The 19,616-nt window shown below is 39.0% G+C and overlaps 1 protein-coding gene across 1 annotated transcript in view; it reads left to right on the top strand.

Annotated features, from left to right (window-relative positions):
- Positions 1-798: 798 nt before the first annotated feature.
- Positions 799-19,616, top strand: part of LOC114138820 (multidrug resistance-associated protein 5) — a 34,362-nt gene continuing 15,544 nt past the window's right edge. Inside the window, exons 1-14 of the mRNA XM_028008246.1 lie at positions 799-1,174; positions 4,778-4,966; positions 6,976-7,131; positions 9,481-9,628; positions 11,506-11,739; positions 11,897-12,070; positions 13,589-13,736; positions 15,498-15,646; positions 15,819-15,926; positions 17,378-17,728; positions 17,811-17,882; positions 17,981-18,105; positions 18,195-18,267; positions 18,353-18,556. Coding sequence (XP_027864047.1) covers positions 4,788-4,966; positions 6,976-7,131; positions 9,481-9,628; positions 11,506-11,739; positions 11,897-12,070; positions 13,589-13,736; positions 15,498-15,646; positions 15,819-15,926; positions 17,378-17,728; positions 17,811-17,882; positions 17,981-18,105; positions 18,195-18,267; positions 18,353-18,556 — 2,121 coding nt within the window. The 5' untranslated portion in view covers positions 799-1,174; positions 4,778-4,787. The remainder of the gene's footprint in view (positions 1,175-4,777; positions 4,967-6,975; positions 7,132-9,480; positions 9,629-11,505; positions 11,740-11,896; positions 12,071-13,588; positions 13,737-15,497; positions 15,647-15,818; positions 15,927-17,377; positions 17,729-17,810; positions 17,883-17,980; positions 18,106-18,194; positions 18,268-18,352; positions 18,557-19,616) is intronic.

Genomic DNA, 19,616 nt, shown 5'->3' with positions numbered 1-19,616 from the left:
TATTCTTTTATAGAAACTTTCCTTACACCTAACCACTTTTGGAAAGCACAAATATGCTTCTCTGTTTTTAAAATACATACAAGTTATCTGATTTTAGAACAAAGTGGCAGTTGAGTAAAATTTGTAACCTTTAAAATCATTCAGTTATGATTTTAAAATCTGCCCTTCCTACCTTTAAGACCTGTCGGATTTTTTTTTTCTTCTTTATTGTTCACAATAACATTTGGTTGAGACTGTAATTACAGTCTACAAACGCTATTCAAACAGGTGTATTGTTCTCCCACAGTGTATTCATTTTTTCTGAATACAATAATTTGTAGTCAATAGGAGTTTATTGTGGGTGTGTGGGAGGGAGGGGGGGGGGGAGTCTAGGGGGGTGCGCGCGCGCGTGAGTGTGTGTGGATTCAAGTGAAATCAGCAAAAATTCCCTGAACTTTGAAAGAATACTAGAAACTCTACTTGGTCTAAATCCTTCATATTCAAACAAATGCATTAAAGCATTACTTCTAAAGCATTTTTCAAATTTGTTTGAATGCTTAATTTATTCAGTACTTGTAGCTTTTTTCAATATTTGTATTTAATGAGTTTTCAAAGAAAACAAAACTATAAAACCAAAGGGTTTATGCAAAGTGTTTGTCCTTTTCATGTTGTCTGCTCTTCCTACAAAGACACACAACTACTTCTAAATTCAGAGGATAGCCAATCACAGCTATTGTTTTCCTTAACTACGTCAGGGAATAACCAATCAGATTCCCTGTCACGTTTTCTGCTCCGCCCATTGTTTTCCTTTCCGTTACCAAGGTGACCGCTCAGCCGAGTTACCGGTTGGCGGAGCCGCTGTTACATCAGAGTGAAGCCGGGATTTCCTTTCCCCCTGCCGGGCTGTGTGACCGCCTTACGTCGTTATGTGACGGAGGAGCAGAGCCGTGGACACCGCTGGGAGGAACAGCACGCACTATATACACGTGAGGCGGAAAGTTTGCCATGTTCAGAGCCAGTGTTTCCATCAGAGCACCGCGGCGGCTGTAAAGGGAGATGTGTCCGCACGCCGTCGGAAAAGTTTAAAAAGCTAAAAGAGAAGGCGTCATGGTCATCTTCAGCTGCTTCTCTTGATTTTCAGCACGCTTTACATTTGAACTGCTACCAAAGCGACCCGCGACTGGCGGAACTAAACGTAAGTGACAACAAGAGGAAATGTACAGTACTCAAAACAACTGTTAAGCCAGTTATAGTTTCTCGATATTATTCCATAAAGAGCTCATTGTGAAAGTGTTGTTGATGAAGTGATCTCTGGAAGCCTTCTGAAGCTTTTAAGTTGGACCCTTTGACTGTCTTGGTTATACTTGATCATGACAGGACTGTAGACTCCGTTGACACGGTTTCTACACAATTTCATGTTTAAATTTCACACTCCGGTACAAGTTTCTAGAGTTTTTAAGTGCATTTTGCCTGGCCCAGTGTCAATAAAATAGCTTAATATGAGTTTACTGTACATGATTCTATCAAGCTACAGGTTGGATGGATAGATGGACAAGTAGTTTTAATGAATGAAGGGGTGGATGGTCAAGCAGTTTTATTGGATGGATGGATGGATGGATGGATGAACAAACAAGTTATTTTAATGGATGGATGTCAAGCCATTTTAATGGATGTATAATACACCCATTAAATCAGTTTTATTGGATGGATGAATAGATGGATAAAACTGTTCTGATTTACACCTGAAACGGAGGAAAAAAAGGCATATATCAGATTAAGAGTGTCCTGGTTGTTTCCAGACTGTTCAGGAACTCTTTGTTCAGTGTGTACCTTTAAGGTAAACACTATAAAATACTGTTCTTTTTTTTCTTCTTTACTGAACACAATCCAGCCAGGACCTGACATAGAGCCTTGGAGATACCTGCTTCTTTAGCTGAGTATCTGTGTTATGTTTTCAGCCAACAGTCCTTCTAATATCACTGTTTTCCATCTAAAATGCTATTTCTGCCTGTCAAACTGTTATCAGTGTTATATTTCTCTCATGTTGTGTGGTTCTTCTGTTGAGTAAAAATACAGTGGTGTTAAACTAAAACATCACTCAGTTGTTTTTATATAAAACTAAAAATAAGCAATTATTCCTGTTGCTAAAATCATGAATAGTGTTATTACAACTAGGATAAAGTTATACTTAACTTTTGTAAAGTTATACATGACTTTATAAAGTCATGTATAATGTGATAAAGTTATACATAACTTTATCCTAGCAGTTATTTTAGTGTTATTCAAATTTTCATGTGTTGACATGCCAAAGTTTGCAGCGACACTTGAAGAACTTTAAACTCCGGAGGTGCAATGAAAAACTTTAAGTGTTTTTGAAATCATACTCTATTCCTTAAACTAGAACATGTCACATTCTTAGTTTAAGCTACAGAAATGGAAACGGATATAGATACCCTTTAAAATTGGTCGTTTGATAAACCTTCTGTGTATATGCATAGGTACGTTGATTAATCAACGGAACAGAAATATTTTGCTTAAAGTAATGCTGGACAGAAGTTGAGTTATAAAGCAGCCAAACTTCAAAAACTTGCAAAAAGCAACATCTAATCAGAAAAAACTTTACAAGCCTGACTGATTAAAGTCAATATATAAAGACATAAGAATTTACTTAAGATCAGATCAGACGACTAATTTAACCCAACTAACATTGATAACATGCAGAAATTCTGTACAAAATTCTTTAGTGTTTTTCCCGTCCATTTTTCAATGTTTTGTTGACACACTGTTCACAAAACAATTTAGCTAGTACAGTGTGTCAGAAACCTGTACTGGTTTCTGACCAAACTTGACTAACAGGTAAGATAATCTTTTAGATTATTTGCTCTGTTTAAAACACTGTTGTATTGCGCATGAAAGCAAACTTTGGCTGCCTTTAGTTGCCGCCGCTCCGAGTCACAGCCGTTAGAGGAACCTCACACACGATGGCTGTGGATTTGTGCTTTCCCCTAACCTCTAAAGTTTGGCTTTTGCTGCATCAACAGTGACTGTATTTCTTCATATTTCCCAACACTACTTCTGGTATCAGTTTCTGTGTTGCCCCAGCTGAGCTGTGAGTATTGAATCCCTTCACCGACTGCTTTCTCAGGACAGTATTGTGGCCCACACCAGGCCCAGCTGACCTTGTAATGGAGCTTTGCTACAGAAGGGATCAGTGACGGTGTGCGGGACGCGCTGGCACAGCTCAGACACCTGCTTCTGAGCACTCGCAGCGGCTGGCAAGCCGTCTTTAAATAGATAAGCTCTGTATGCTAGAGAGAGGTGCTGACCTGCGAGCAAGGTGGTGTTTTTTAAAAAAGACTATCTGCATCACAAAGGGTGATTCAGCAAAACACTGCTCTTCTGTAATAGCTCTTGGGGTTAAAGGAAGACAGAGCAGGTGGATTACTGTGTTTTATCTATTCCCACTGAGAGTCTGGCTGAAAATGTCAGCTTAGGAGTGATTAAAAAAAAAGCGCATATCATAGCATTTCAGACCAAGATAACCTGTTGCCTGTTAGAAAACACATCAGTCTGTTAGATTTGTGCATTTCTGTGAAGATTAGTAAGTCAGCTGACAGAAATGTGGAGAACAGTGAAGCTTTCACAACTTTCAGCTCATCATATGTTAAAATGTCTACAGGCAAAACAAATCCTTTAAAGCTGGGTTTTTCATTTGGCATAGAAGCACTTTGGCATTATTGCTGCAGTATAAGCTTGCGCAATCTTATGTCAGTGATGAGATAGTTGGACCACATCATCTCAGTTTGTGTCTGTACATCCTAAAGATTCTCAAAAGATCTCTTATGGCAAGTCGGATTTGTCAGTTGTTTTTTTTTTTTTTGTCTTAAAGCATTTAAGCCGCAACTGCAGTTGTTTCAAATATTATTAATCCTCATTTTCCTCTTGATATATTTGATTTGCACCCTTATTGTAACTGTCTTCTGAAGCAAACATAACATTTTATGCTTAAAAGATGATCATAGGTTTTTCATTATTGTTATTTTCACTGAATATCTTTCAGTTTTTGTAAAGGTAATGCAAATTTGATTATGACACAGTTCTATTAAGCAAAAAATTATTGCAGCTGCACCTTAAAACAGGGGAAATAATTGTCCAAACAACCCAAAAATGATGAACACAAGTCTACAAAAATAACAAAACAGCAGCAAATGATGAACATAGTCTCTAGAAAAAACTTTTGCAAGGGTTATTTTCATGGCTGTCTCATTCTGAAATGATATTTGAGATATTTGAAATCTCCCATTTCAATCATTTGGTTATTTAAAATAACTTTTAAATAACTTTAAAAGTCATTTAAAGTTAAAATAACTTTAATTATAAATGGAGTTCTGCACTACGTTCTTTCCTACTCGTACTGTTAAAATGTTCAGCTTTTAACCAATGATTTTCCTTTTCTATCTCCTTAGTTTTGTTTGTATCAAATAAAAAAAAATTCATCTTAAATCTCCTTTTTCATGAACACAGATGTATACTTCAGGATTGAACGACAAGTTTCCAGCTTACACATATCATTAACTGTTTGCTCTATGGCATGCAGTGTATAAATGTTGACTTATTGAAGAATTTTAATAAAAACATGTCAATCTACACACAAAGCTCATGCCATGATCCAGCGCAGTTAGTTTTTAAAATTGGCTAGCATCTTAAGTAACAGTGGTAGTTGTTGTTTTATGTCAGTAGCTGATATAAGACACTTGATTGATTTTTTTTAATCAGTCTTCTTTTTTTAAATCTACAGAGGCCCCGCCATGTTCCCTGATGCCCTGGATGCAGCCGGCCGGGTGGAAGGCCTTTCACTGTCCTCTCCACAGCTGCCCCACCTGGATGAGGAGGAGGACAGCGAAACATCGGCAGAGAGGGGGCCGAAGAGACGAGGCCGCTACCGCAAAAGCCTGCAGCTTTTAAAGCCCTTCAGGATAACACACAAGTCAGTCATTTATCTAATGTTTATGTCTTTTAACATAAGCTACAGAAGACTGAAACAGAAATATACATACATGAATCATGAGCATCAATTTCACATTAATGTTGGGCTGCCAACATTCTGGCATATTTTGAACCACAAATTTGACCACCCTTCTTGGCAGAATCGCTACAATTTATTTAAATTGTTTTGTAACCCAGCTTTGAAGCATAGTCCCCCAAATTCTCTGAATATTTGAGGTCTGGACTGTGCAATAGCTGGGCTTACTGTTCTGCTGGAACACCGAATTGAATTTCAGCAGTCTCACCCAAATTGTTATGCTCAGATTGAATAGAACTAGTTATAATGTCCAGAAACAATCAAAGAAACAACGATGTTCAAGTCAGTTGTGAACTGAAAGATATTTGAACATAACTGTCACAGTTTCCAGTGAATAACTTCTGCATCAACGGGGACTGAAAACATAAAACCTAAGAAAGAAGTTTCAGTTAGGCCTGTCACAATTACAAGTTTTACTGGATGATAAGTTGTCCAAGAAATTATTGTGATAAACAATAGGATTGCTTTTGTGAGAGCATTTTTTAAGCAATATAATAATGATAATGGCATAAGAATGCAAGCTTGCCCTCTTAATGAATAATAAATTAGAATTTTGTAAATAATTATTTTGGGCATTCTTAATATCCAAAATAATTAACAAATAAACAAAGTGACAAAAAAAACAATAAATAAAGCAGAAATAAGAATCACACACAACTGAAAGCATAAATGAAATGGATTATAAAGTCCCGGTAAACAAAATTGCCCTGCCAAAAAAATTTTAATTATTAGAACAGAAATTATAGAGCTAATTTTAATTTGTCATGTGATTAGGAGATTTATTGCTTATTGCGACAGGCTTTGTTCCAGTTTAAAACTCCTTTAGCTTTCACTAATGTATAAAAACTGCCTGCATAGACAAGCCTAATATTTTCTAGAGAAGCTTTTAAGGTCAGATAAGCTAAAACGGACTAATTTGTTCCTCAATAGCAAGTACAGTGTTTGGTAAAGGAAAGCTTTCAAACCCTAAAAAACTCTAACAACAGCCAGCCATGCTGGTGGCAGCATCATGCTGTGGGTTTGTGGAAATGGAAGACTGCCTCTAAATTTGTCAATATTACTTTAAAGTATTAGCTTTGTGGTTTAAAATTTGATATAACTGTGTTCCAACAGGACAACGAACCCCAACACACCAGCAGGCTGGATTTGGAATGCATAAAGCAGCTAACATTAAGCTTTTTAAGTCTTGACCTTCAGTATAATGCTGACTGCTGGTGGCTGGAACAAAGCTTATAAAGAAATGTAGCTTTTTCATGAGATTTAAATCCCGTTTTGATTATTTTGATGATGACACTCGACAAAATGTAACGTTTGTTACTGGTTTCTCGATTTGTGACTGTATATTGTTTTTATCACTTTTTATTTTGTGATTTTATAATGTAAAGCACTTTGAACTGCCTTGTTGCTGAAATGTGCTATGCAAATAAACATAATTAATTGATTGATTAAACCAAATATTGATGGGGAAGCTGAGTGTTTAAACTTTTGATCCTGTGGATTTAAGAGAAGCAAGACTAAATTCAAACATTTAATGTTGATGCTTCTCTTTATGACATTATTAAATGCATATGACACACATGGTGTGTGCACTTCACTCAGCAGTCTTCTGCTGACTGTTGGGGTGTAGTAGGAGGCCCTGATAAGGCATGGGAACTTATCCCTCGGTGACACACAGCACCATGTTTGAGCATGTCTCACCTGATAAACCCCTCCTGCCCTGCTGTTTTTCACTGCTTTCTCAGATTTCTGTGAAGAATGTGCAAATTGCTGTCCAAACACTGCAGGCAGGATTCTCCCGTTGCTGACTCTGGCCATCAAAGTCACCTCTTCTATGAGAAATAACATAGCATCTCCGTGTCAGCGCTGCACTTTTAGGGCTCTCACAAATTTCCACATCTTCTGCTCTATTCCAGGCATCAGCACCCAGTTGACAATGCCGGCCTCTTCTCTTTTATGACCCTGCAATGGCTCTCCCCCCTGGCACTGAGGGCCTACAAGCAGTCCAGCTTGTCTTTAGATGATGTGTGGGGATTGTCTTGCCACGAAGAATCAGGGGTCAACACTCAAAGGTGAGATTGTCCTCTTGAAAGCAACCAGAGGTGTAAAAAGACAGATTATTCCTGAAATACTGGAGACTTTGAATAGGTTCAAAGATGGAACTGAAGAAATGTGAAAGTTGTTCAGTTTTCTTTTGCTATTGAAAGTATTACAAGGACTGATGCCATCTAATTTAGTTTTAGACTTTAACCTCAATATTTGCTTTATTTCCCAAAAGACTCAAACCTACTGGGATTTTTCTATTTTGAGGGCTCATCCTGTCATCTTAGTCTGGAAGAAGGAGAAAAAGAAAAATTAGCAAGAGGAAAAAAATAAGATAAAATTAACACTAGTTTGTGTCGTTCGAACACATAATATCCCAACAAAATATACAAACATTTGTCTGGACCAGAAATTGTTGAAATATAACCTTTTTAGAATTATTTTAGACAATAAAATATGAAACAAAGTATGAAGGTAAGTCTTATAAATATTTACACATCATCCTTAACGTAAAATTCTTCTGGGAAAGATGGCCACCTTTAACTCCCAACTTGAGGTGCTGTACTTTAGTTTGTTGTTGTTGCTTGTGAGATGTGCTCAGTCTGCTCCATGAGACCTAAGTGATGATCAGCCTGTCTCTGCTTTACACTGATGCAGGAACACTGTGTTGGGGTTGGGATGGGGCGTCTAAGTATAGCAGGGATTAAAGATTACAGTGAGAGTTGTTGCCTGACTTGTGTGCTTATGTCACTCCTCCACCTGAGTCTTAGACAAACTCCCTGACTGTCACTATAATTAGCTGTCACTGACTGTCTCTGTTTGGCTGCCAAAGCACGGCTTAAGAAATAGTGATGCACAAATTTACTGAATGAACCATCAAGACTAGAAATAAGCGCATTAGAGGGCATTTAGACCCTCACTGAAAACGAAATGCCTTTTCTTCATTGCTCTTATGCCGTCACATCTCCATGGCATGACTTGGCAATAGAGAGGAGAGTGACTTTTGAGGAAGTTCTCCTGAATCTGGTGACAACTGCATGACTTGCTCTGCAGCAAGATTGTGGTTCAGAGTCTGGCGGTGCATTTCTTCTTCTTCTCTGACTATTCAAAAGAAACATTTGTGAACCTCTGCCTCTCTGCTGTGTTTGTATGCTTTACGTTATGTCCTACATAGCGGGAGTGATTATGCAATCGTTGCAGAGATGATGGAGAATTTGGAGGGAAAAAAAGAAAGGAAACCCTGGGAGAGTTGACACTTGTTGGTGCTCGGTGAGGTGCAAACCTTTATCGTGATGTCCCGTCCAACACTTCCTTGAAAGATCAGCATTGCTTGCCATGCAGCTGGTGGCTGCTAGGAACATTTCATTCCTGCTTAAAAAGCAAACAGTCCCACTTGCGGAGCACACATTGTAGCCCCTGTGTCCTCATTTCCATTTCAGTAGGAGTCTGCGGACACACGAGAGCTTGTGTTGCAACACAGACGTCTTTTAACTGTTATGTTCATGTTAGGGTTTTTATTGTTTATTATTTATTACTATATGTCAAAGTCTTTACATGAAAGTAAAGTGCAAATAGTGGCCATATTATTAAGTGAAATTATATTTTGTCTTCTATTTTTTCAAAGTATTACAGTAGGTATTGATCTTTTTCCGTTTAGAAGGTTTTTTTTCTTTCAGAAACTTTTTAGTCACTCATTTGTTAAAATTGAGCTGAACTAGATTCTCAATATTTCCTCCTGCTGATGACTTTTCTGCCTATTTTCTCACACACTCATTTTAGCTAATTCAAGCTGAGTGTGTGCTGCTTTTGGCTGCTGTTTAATTGTAATTTCCTACATTCAGCGCCATTTGAATAGTAATTATCAGACATCGTGAACGTGTAGCTGGCTTAATGCTCTGTCTATCTCTGATACGTTTTTAATAAAGTCGTTTGGGGCGTAAATTACTTTCTGCAGCTGCTCCGCTGCTGCTTTATGGACTCATTAGCAATGAAGCATTTGGCCAACAAGATATTTATCCACTTCAAGCCACATTCTGCAGCCATTGAGGTACTTTAGAGCATCTTTAACATGTTGCCTACCTTTCTTAGACTAATTACATGATGCATCATTCATGATTCTATATTGTAGGTCACCTTTTTTATTATCACCACTAGCTGCTTGTCTCTTGTGGTTTTTACATAGAATTATTGCCTGCCATGTTGTTTATCCCCCCCGGGGGATTCTTGGCATTCTGACACATACCTGTACATAATTTAAGACAAAAGAGCAATATATAGAATACATATTATACTTAATATGATCTTGACCTCTGTAAAGGCCAAACTTGCATGCTTTAATATGGCAATAACAGTGAATCTTTCTCTTTTTTTTATTTCAGACTTGAGTTTTTGTGGCACAGTGAGCTGAAAATGCGTGGACGAGAGGGGGCATCACTGAAAAGAGTTTTCTGGAGGTTCTGCCAAACCCGGATGCTGGTGGCGATCTTCTCTCTCCTCCTCACAATGGTGGCAGGCTTCGTTGGACCTGTGAGTACCATTCAAATACTCTTTCTACTACATTTATTTTTTATACTATTTTAAAGCAAAAGAAAGCCTTTGGTGGTGATGGAGAAACTCAAATTAATTTGTGGTCAGAAATGTGTAGTTCTTTTTCATGTCTCTGCTTGTTTTTTTTGCCTATTTACCCTCAGAGAAAATATTCAATAGGTGCATATTTCTAGACTTTCCATATCAGATATTTGAAATAACTTCACAACCTTGTTTAAAGTTCAAATTTACTTCTTATCTAAATTTTCTTGCATTGTTCCTTCTTACCCTTAGCAGTTTATTTTTATTGCTGTGGTATGTTTGCCTTGTTTCATCATTGCTGCCAACGTTTAATAGCATTAACTGGATTTAGTCTTTGGTCAGTGACGCATTGCTTTCTAAACTGTTTGCTGCACATGTTCACACAACAGCATTGTGTGAAGGTTTTCCTGCAGTTTAAGATGTGATAAAGATATTTAATTGGTCTTGGATTTTACATGCATCACTGGCCACATTTATTTGCACCCACTTCTAAAGGTATGCAGAAAGTCTTAAAATGTAAATACATTCATGCAAAGTGTGAATACCTGACAGAGGACTTATATTATCTTACTGGATATTGAAACATTTGTTTAAATGTTATATTTTCCTTTTCTTTAGTTGACCAAAGTTTCTAGAGGTTTCTAGTTCAATTCTAATCAGTAACCCAGGGCGTTCCCTGGGTTATAAATGTGATATGACACTGAGTCCAGTTCTTTTAGCCCCTGGCCACTAGGCTGATCCATATTTATATTGACATCTTTGTGAGCAGAGTAGTAAGGGTTGCAGAAAAAAAAGTTTTGACTCCTGTTAGAAAAGTGCTGCATGGTAGCATTTTGGGTGTTGCCAATGGTTTTCATAATAGGCTTTAGACACCATCTACATGCCAACCAGTTGTTTGTGTTTTTTGGACAGAATAGGCTTTTCTGAGTGTGCCTGACAAATTTAGACTTGTGGAGTTTGTTAAGCTCTACTAGGACTTTAATTCCAGTTGTATTCTTCGATCAGGTGTAAATAGGGCTAGCTTTTTCATGGTTTTAGTGGTTTTATAGATCCATCCATCATTATTCTGCTTCTGCTGGGGTTGGGTCACAGGGAAAGTGCCTAAACAGAGAAACCCAGGCTTCCCTCTCCCCAGACACTTGGAGTAGGACCTTGTACCCGACCCGGAAAGGACAGACACTCTATCCTTTTCTCGTTCACAACCATGGTCTTGAATTTGGAGGTGCTGATTTTAATCCAGGCCGCTTCATACAGGTATCTGCAGAAAGCAGACACCTGATTCTAAGGTTAACAAAATGGATCCTATCATCACTTGACTGCTCCTACAAACTCTAGGGGGCTGAGAGCGGGCCTGGAATCAAACCTAGCACCTCAGGGTTGAACTGTTGGGTAAAAAACACTCCAGGAAAATTAGGTGTGAAATTAAAACACACCTCATACTCACTGTTGAGCACTCTACGGGACTTGGGAGGCTGTGGACCTATTTTACTTCCAAAACCCTAGAGAACCTTGTTACAGTGTGTCGCGGCATCATTGATGTTTTAAATGAGAAATCTAATGGAAAGTAAACTGGAAATGGGTCAAAAAGTCAAATATGGGTTGCATATGGACAAAAATAAATCAGATTCGGGTCCCATTTGGCTGTTCTGTGACTATGTAACCTAAGTGTAGCTGGTATTGAATGAACTATTTTACTTTGGAGCTACTATTTCTCATCTTATTTCCTTTTCAATAATGGAAACACTCTATCATATTTTCTAAACTATACAGTTTTTCTTTCATGTCTTTCTTTTTTCGCTGCTACATTTACCCTCCTCGTTTCTGTCCACACTTAGGCTCTGCTGGTCCGAGAACTCCTGGAATATTCCCAGAGCTCCCAGATTTCCGTGCAGTTCGGCCTGGCTCTGGTAGTCGGGATCTTCCTCATGGAGCTGATGCGCTCCTGGTCTCTGGCGCTCATGTGGGCTGTAAACTACCGCACCGCTGCGCGCCTCCGTGGGGCAGCACTTACATTTGCCTTCCAGAAGATCCTCCGCCTGCGCAACACTAAAGACATCACCCCAGGCGAGGTAGGTGGCATCTGTGGAGAGGGAATAGAGTCAGATCTTGATGGTTGAGATGGTTGACCAGTCCACCAATCCTGATCATTTCCTTGCAAATCTTACAAATTAGTCACTCAGCTTAAATCAATAAACACAAGGAATTGTCTTTGCTTTCCCTGCCCAGCTGATCAACATCTGCTCCAGTGATGGCCAGCGGCTGTACGAAGCGGTGTCAGTGGGCTGCCTGCTGGCTGGAGGGCCCTTGGTGGGAATACTCGGCCTTTCTTACACTACCTACTTCCTGGGCCCCACAGCTCTGCTGGGATCAGCCATTTTCATTGTCTTCTACCCAACTATGGTATGATTTCTTGTTGAGACTATGGAGAATGTGATGCTTTGTGTGTCAGTCATTGTGTCCATCAGAGTGTCTTACAAAAGTCTTTATGCTCCTTAAATCCTGTCATGTTTTGTGTTAAACTTCAAACTTTATGGAATACAATGGGGGTCTGTGTGATAGAGTAACAGAAAGTGGTGCATAATTGTGAGTTGGAAAAAACTTTTTTGGTTTTCAAAGCAAAACATAAATCTGACAATTGTGTTGTTGTATTCACCTCTCCCCACAAATTACTTTACAAGTCAGTGCAACTATATGGTGGCAGCATTATGCAGTGGAGATGAAGGTTGGGATTTATTTCTATTTAGCTTTTCAAAGCTTTTAGCAGATTTTGTTCCATTATTAACCTAATTTCAATGGCATCCCTAGAAAATTGTCGCAGATGTGGTCAGACCAAGCTGGTAAAAATTGAAGGGGAAGACGGCTAAAGTAAAATTGAAAATTTTATTTATTTATGTTGTATTTATTTATTGACTTATTGACCAGCATTTTTCCAGAGGGGTCCATGGCCCTGTCTTGCCTCCCTTTGGGTCCACCACTGCCTAATTTAGCTCCGTCCTTCTTCCCATTACCCAGCTTCCCTGTCCTTACTAAAGACAAACCACCACACGGCATGATGCTGCCAGGGGTATTTATACAAGCACTTTGCATTGCCTTGTTGCTGAAAACATGCTTTATAAATAAAATTACTTTTTACCTTCTTCTTTTTTTTTACTGACAATTGCATATAAGTAGGCTCTGTTGACTTATTAGCTGATTTATGAATGCCTTGGTTGCACTTCTTTTTCTTTAATGGCCTCAGAGTAAAGGGGCTGGACAACAAATGCATGCAGATATTTTATACATTTTATTTGTAAAAAAGTTGAAAAACTGTCATGTAATGACGCAGACTCAAATGAAGGGCAGACAGAGATATCTCTGAGCAAATGGGATAAGTAGTTGAAAGAACACACAGAAGCAGAATATGAATACCACAATATAGCAAACCCAAAGTCTGAGAGATCTTGACAAAAACCATGTATTGCTTTCCTTACACCACTAATTTATAGATTACTTTGTATTGATCTGTCACATAAAATTCCTGTAAATTACATTTAAATGTCTGCTTGTAATGTGAGAAAATATTAAACAGTTCAAGGGGAACAAAGGAAATTTCAAAGAACTGAAAACAACAAACTCTACTGCTGACTAGATCTTTTTTGCAATAGTTTCTACAGACTTTTCAAGAACCCCACCAGCACTCTTAATAGAATCATAACGATGGGAACATAAATCTCCCATCACCTTTTGAGCTGTTAACGTCAAATTACTCCAATTACTCCTCAGGCACAGCCAGAGACTTTGGTGTTCATGTGAAGGGCGTTTATCACTCTGGTCTCCCGGAGAGGCCCCACAGCTCAGCTAATACAAGTGTGTCTGCTTTCATTTCCTCTCCTGCCACTTATTCTGTCATCATTTTTCCCCCCATTGCCGTCTGGACAGATGCTCGCGTCGAGGCTGACGGCGTATTTCCGCAGAAAGTGCGTGGCGGTCACTGACCGCCGGGTGAGGCTCATGAACGAGATTCTGGGCTGCGTAAAGTTCATCAAGATGTACTGCTGGGAAGACGCGTTCTCTCAGAACGTTCACAGTGAGTGCCTGTCGACTTCCTACATGACTCAGCGTTTACATGCAAGGGCCTGTTTCCTGTTTTTTTGTGCTTCTCTGAAGAATCCAGAGCTGCTTTGTTCTTCTGTGGGTTCATGTTCACTTTATTTTTAATATCAGTTACCTGCAAATAACAGGAGATTTCTTCATCACCCCAAATCTCAGTGTCTTTCTAAGATGTTTTCTATCTCTATGTAGGTGTTAATGTTTGGAAAATCTGGATTGTCTTTTTTCACTAATGTACTTCTGGTTTTACCATAGCTCAGAGCGATTTTTGCTCGCCTAGGAGTTACCCTCTTTCTTTGATAAATGTGTTTTGCTGATTCTTTTTATTTCAGCTTTGAATTCAGGTCAACTCACAGGAAGAATGATTGAACCAGTTTTTTTAAGATATTCTCTGTCATTTGTACTTTTTTTTAAAGGGGACTATCATGAAAAAATCTCTTTTATGCATATTTTTATACTGTCTGGAAAATTAGCCATTTCAAAAACTTCCTAATTGGTGAGTCACACTGAGCTGCTACCTAGCAACCACATCCAAGTCCTGCCTGTCACCTAACAACACAAGGGGACCTCCAGCACATTTGGTCAGCTGGTTTTATGGTTATATGTTCTGTATAATGGCTGAATGAAGACAAACGTTTTGTTGTTGATTTTCCATTCAGAAACCACTTGACCAATTCTTGTTGATTGTGCAGGAGGCCCCACTTCTTTCTTCTAGAAGAAGTGGGGCAGTTGTATAAATGTGCATATGTTTGTACCCATTTTCACAGGCGAGTGTAAATTTTGAGTGGAAGGCGTGGCCAACAGCAGCTTAAAACGGCTCATTCTGAAAGGAACTCAAAGAGCAAACTCAAATCTCATTATCTAAGAATAATTTTGTACAAAAAATGTAATAAACATGTTCTGTACAGCCCATAAATCTATCGCAACCTGTTCAAGGAAGCATAATAGGGCACCTTTAAGGACAAAATGAGGAAAAAATGGTTAAAATTGGAAATCGAGTTTGGTCTAAAAAAATAAAATCTGAGATTTTATTCTTAAACAATTTTGCGCAGCCTTTCTCTCCGTGTCGTGATATGTTTACAGATAAGGATCTTTTTAATCGTTCTCCAAATTAATCAAGTGGGACTCAGTTTTACTGCTGTTCTGTGATGACCTATTACAGTGATAAATAATTGGTATTCAGTTTAATTACCTATGAGCCTTACGGGTTACAGTGCCATTCCTTTCAATTAGTATCACCATTACATGGATGATCAGGGTATTTGGCCTGGGTGTGTGACTCATTCTCTGCTGCTCACACAGAAATTCATCTAAAGGGAATCCAAATGGGGAATAAGATGCTCCGGGAGGACTCGAAGGAGGGAATTTTCATATTTCACACACTGTACTACTGGAGCCTAAGATGCTGAAGCGTTTTGTTCCTGCGTTGGCGCCCAGTGTGCCCGGGTAACAAAGCAGCCAGCGTATGCATTCAGTAGATACAAACATGGAGGAACGGGTCAGTTTTTGGGCTTCAGGCCCGGAGCGTTATCAAGCCTCAGCAGGTTTTTAAGCTCCTGCAAAAGAGAGACTCTTGTAGTCCCTCTTGGATCTGTTTTTCCATACATGTTGTGCTGGTTAGTGACTCTAGGGGTGCTGTTGATTAAATGTTCATTGGCGGACCCTTTGGGAGCCCTTACTTTACTTAGTTTTTTTCCTGTCCTCTTAGTCATCTCTCTTTTTCATGACTGTTCCACAGAGGTGCGATCAGAAGAGAGGAGTATACTGGAGAGAGCCGGGGTCGTCCAGAGTCTCACAGTGGGAGTGGCTCCTATAGTCGTCGTGATAGCCAGTGTGTGCACTTTCACCCTGCATATGGCCTTGGGCTATGACCTCACTGCAGCTGAGGTATTCATACCATAACTGTACATTGTCAGCTTTGCACGTGTTTTGTTTTTTAACTGTTTTCAAACAACATCTCTGTCACTGCCTAATGAATCCATACAAATTGCTTTGTTGTGTTGGCTTCATAACTGAGAAAAACATGCTGCAAGTAACTTTTTTTTCTATTATTCATAAGGCTTTCACTGTAGTTGCTGTTTTCAACTCCATGACCTTTGCCCTGAAAGTCACACCTCTGGCTGTGAGATCCCTGTCAGAGGGGGCTGTCGCAGTCAGTAGATTTCAGGTGAGAAAGATAGAAACGTCTACAGAAAATATACGATGCCTGTACGTGGGGATTTTTGTGGTAGACTAACCTTTAATCTAAATAAAATCAAGCACAACTAATGGAGCACACCAGACAGATCAGAGATAACGTGATGGAGAAGTTTAAATCAGAGTTAAGTTACAGACACAGCTCGGGTAGGAGAATCCGTTGACAGGACAGGATTCGATCCTCCAACAGAATGCTTACACAGCATTTTATTTAATTCCAGAAATAAAATATTCACTTAAGAATTGTGTAAGAAGTGTGGGGGACCTTTGAAGGGGTCTCTAACCTTTTCAAATCTATGTAATGCTTTTAATGCAAGCACAGTCTTGTGCCATCTTCAACATGTTTTTATCTGCATCCTATTCTACTGAGCAAACTTTTTCTAATCACATGGACTCTAGAAACTGGAGCGGTGTGTCTGCTCTTGCTACGCTAACCACAGAAGCCTGTGGTTTTTGCCGATGTCTTCATTTTGTATTATATCTCTGTGTCACATTGTCATTCAGCTCCGCAGGTGGATCAGGGATTCAGTATTGGTAGGATGACTAATTTCCGATTCTCTGTCTGGACCTTACAGTTGATGTCAGAGATAGAGAACACATGGATTACTAACTACAAACCCTACAAATCAGGTCTTTATATGAGAGCGGCATTGTTAAAAGAAACCCATAAGGAGTCATATTTCCAGTTTACCACAAACATTCCCATGGTGAAACACTGAAACATGCCACTGTTTTTTCTTGACAGATTTTTATTTAAAAAAAAGAATGTATAACCTTTGATTTGCATTACAAATATCCACTATTTTGTTAATCTGTCACATTGAAGCCCTATAAAACACACCAAAGTTGGTGAAATGAGAAAATGTTCAAACAATGTGACTAATTTTGCAAAGCATTTTAAAATGTCGTGGTACATATAAAAATGAGGAAAGTTGTAAAAGCCTTTTTTGGGGCTGAAAATCTAAAATAAACTTAGAATGTTGATATTGTGTGAGAATCGGCAAGTGGCCTCTACCTAGAACAAATGAAAAGGTGATCCTGTTGCTACAGACCTTTCCACCTGACCCGCATACTGATGCTTTGATATCATGTTTCCCAACACACGGTGAGAGTCACATGTTGGTGAGAGAGGTTTCCTAGTGCCAGCTGGGGTTAAGTAAGCAGACATTTCTGCCAAAGATGCATCAGAGGATCCAAGCTCCTTTCTAAATTCTCTCCAAAGCATGAATTATAACGTGCTGAAGAGCTTAATGACAGGCCAGACTGTACTTAAAAGCATTAGGCTCTGTAATGCAGTCATCAGTGCGGTGCAAGTCAATCATTATGTAACAGAAATAATGATAAATCTCATGTGAAAAAAAAAATTTAAGGCAATCATAAAAGTGAAACTGTGATAAATTCTAGTTTTGTTTAACCTCACAGAGGCTCTTCATGATGGAGGACAGAGAGATGATTTTAGCCAAAACAGAGGATCCAAACAACGCAGTAGAGTTTGTGGACGCCACTCTGGCCTGGGAGAAGGCGCGGCCCCCTGTTAGAAAGTCAAATCCGCCTCCCAAGAAGCGCAGTGGGATACAGCGAGTGTTGCGCAGGGAGAAGCTCAGCCTCTACATTTCCACAGACAACAACAAGGCAAGTCAAGATGCTCCCAATGGGCAAAGTCTCCTCACAAACATGGAGCAGGAGAGCCCGCAAAGCACCATCTCCTCCACCCAGAGCATACGTCCGCCGCTGCACAAGACCCTGCACCGCATTAATCTGCGAGTCAAAACGGTAACTCTACAAATAAACCCAGGGTATTTCTAGAGTTTTTCAGCAGTTCAGCAAACCCTAATCTTAAGTTTTCTAATTGAAGGGATCCCTGGTTGGAATCTGTGGAAGTGTCGGAAGTGGGAAGAGCTCACTTCTCTCAGCTTTACTTGGACAGGTTTGATTCAGTGGCTTTGTTTAATAAGCACGATAATCCCAGAAAAAGCAGAAAATGTATCATTTAGTGTTTTCTTTGCTTCTATTTTTGGGCAACAGATGACTCTGGTAGAAGGTAGAGTTGCCACAAGCGGTGGCTTCGCTTACGTTTCCCAGCATGCCTGGATCCTCAACGAATCTCTAAAGGAGAACATCTTGTTTGGAAATGAGTTTGACTCAGACAAGTAAAAATCTCATTCTGAGTTACAGTAAAACAAATCTTAAGATTAAATTTGTAGCATCTGAGGGATTTTTGCATTTGTTTCCACTTCAGATACAATGCCGTGCTGGAAGCATGCTGTCTACTCCCAGATCTTGCTGAGCTTCCATATGGAGATATGACTGAGGTTTGTGTATTTTCTCACTTACAGGACGCCTCGTATTTTATTCACTAAATATCACAGGGTGCTTAGTTTGATATTTCTCATGCAGATTGGAGAACAAGGCGCTAACCTGAGTGGCGGGCAGCGTCAGAGGTTGAGCCTGGCTCGTGCTCTCTACAGTGAGAGACCCGTACTCCTCCTGGATGACCCACTCAGTGCAGTCGATGCCTGCGTGGGGTCACACATCTTCAGCAGGGCCATTTGTGGGGCGGCCAAAGGGAAAACGGTTCTGTTTGTAACACACCAGCTGCAGGTCAGAACCATCTGTCAACTTCAGTGCATATTTGTGATATAGTACAGACTTTCATTACACTTAGAGAAAAGTCTGAGATCTATGTCCATATCTGCTACACAACTGATATCCAATTCTCCATTTTTAGTTATGTGATTTGCCAGAACAGTGGCAGTCTGAACCTTTATTACCTTAGCTTTTGCCAGAAGTCTCTCTTTCTGGCTGCCAAGCGATGTTTTTTTTTCTCCTCCTTCTCCTTCCTCTGGCATTTACCTAAATGATGGTGAAGGCAAAGGCTGGACTCCAGGTGCATGACTGGAGTCTGATAGGATTTGGCTCATTTTTAGTCTACCTGGGGATCATTTTCAGCAGGCATAGCAGTTGATGGTTGACTGGGACTTGAAAATCATTGAATGCATCTTATCAGAATACAAGTAAATTATTGGAGCATGACTCAAAATTGTCTCTATTGATCTTCGATGATGAAATTTTGCCATCTCACTCTATGCTAATCCTCTTCACAGTCCACTTCCATATGTTTTTATTGTATTCAAGGTAAAAAGTGCCATGATTCAATGCATTAAGAAGTAAAGTAAATATTTATAGATGTGGTCATTTAAATACAATTTAAAATCTGTTAATTAATTAATTGATAATATAGGTAAATAAAATGATTAAGAATTGCATTATACAATGAATAAAACAAAGAAAATTACATATTAAAATTAGCTTTTATCATAAGTTAAATGTGTATAAAATTATTCAACTATCTTATGTTTAACTGTTCCATATTTCTGTGTTGCATCACATCATAAATTATTTTAACTTTTAGCCTCACCTTTCAAAGTCAGTGGGCGGAGCTAAGCCTGCTACAGTCTAAAGTTGTGTTGCTATGCAGGTTAAGGAACCATTTATCTGTTTCAAAAGACTTAATGACAGTTTAAATAAAATCTGAATGGATTGTTGTTCAGAAAATATTAAATTTAGCCCAAATGAATCAAATTTTAATTAATTATTTTAGCATTTTATTAACTTTGTATTTATGTGCATATACACATTTTAAATAACTTTAGATTTTACT

The sequence above is a fragment of the Xiphophorus couchianus genome, chromosome 23 (genome assembly GCF_001444195.1).
Source record: "Xiphophorus couchianus chromosome 23, X_couchianus-1.0, whole genome shotgun sequence".
NCBI classification, from domain to species: domain Eukaryota; kingdom Metazoa; phylum Chordata; class Actinopteri; order Cyprinodontiformes; family Poeciliidae; genus Xiphophorus; species Xiphophorus couchianus.
This window is presented reverse-complemented; position numbering and strand designations above follow the sequence as displayed.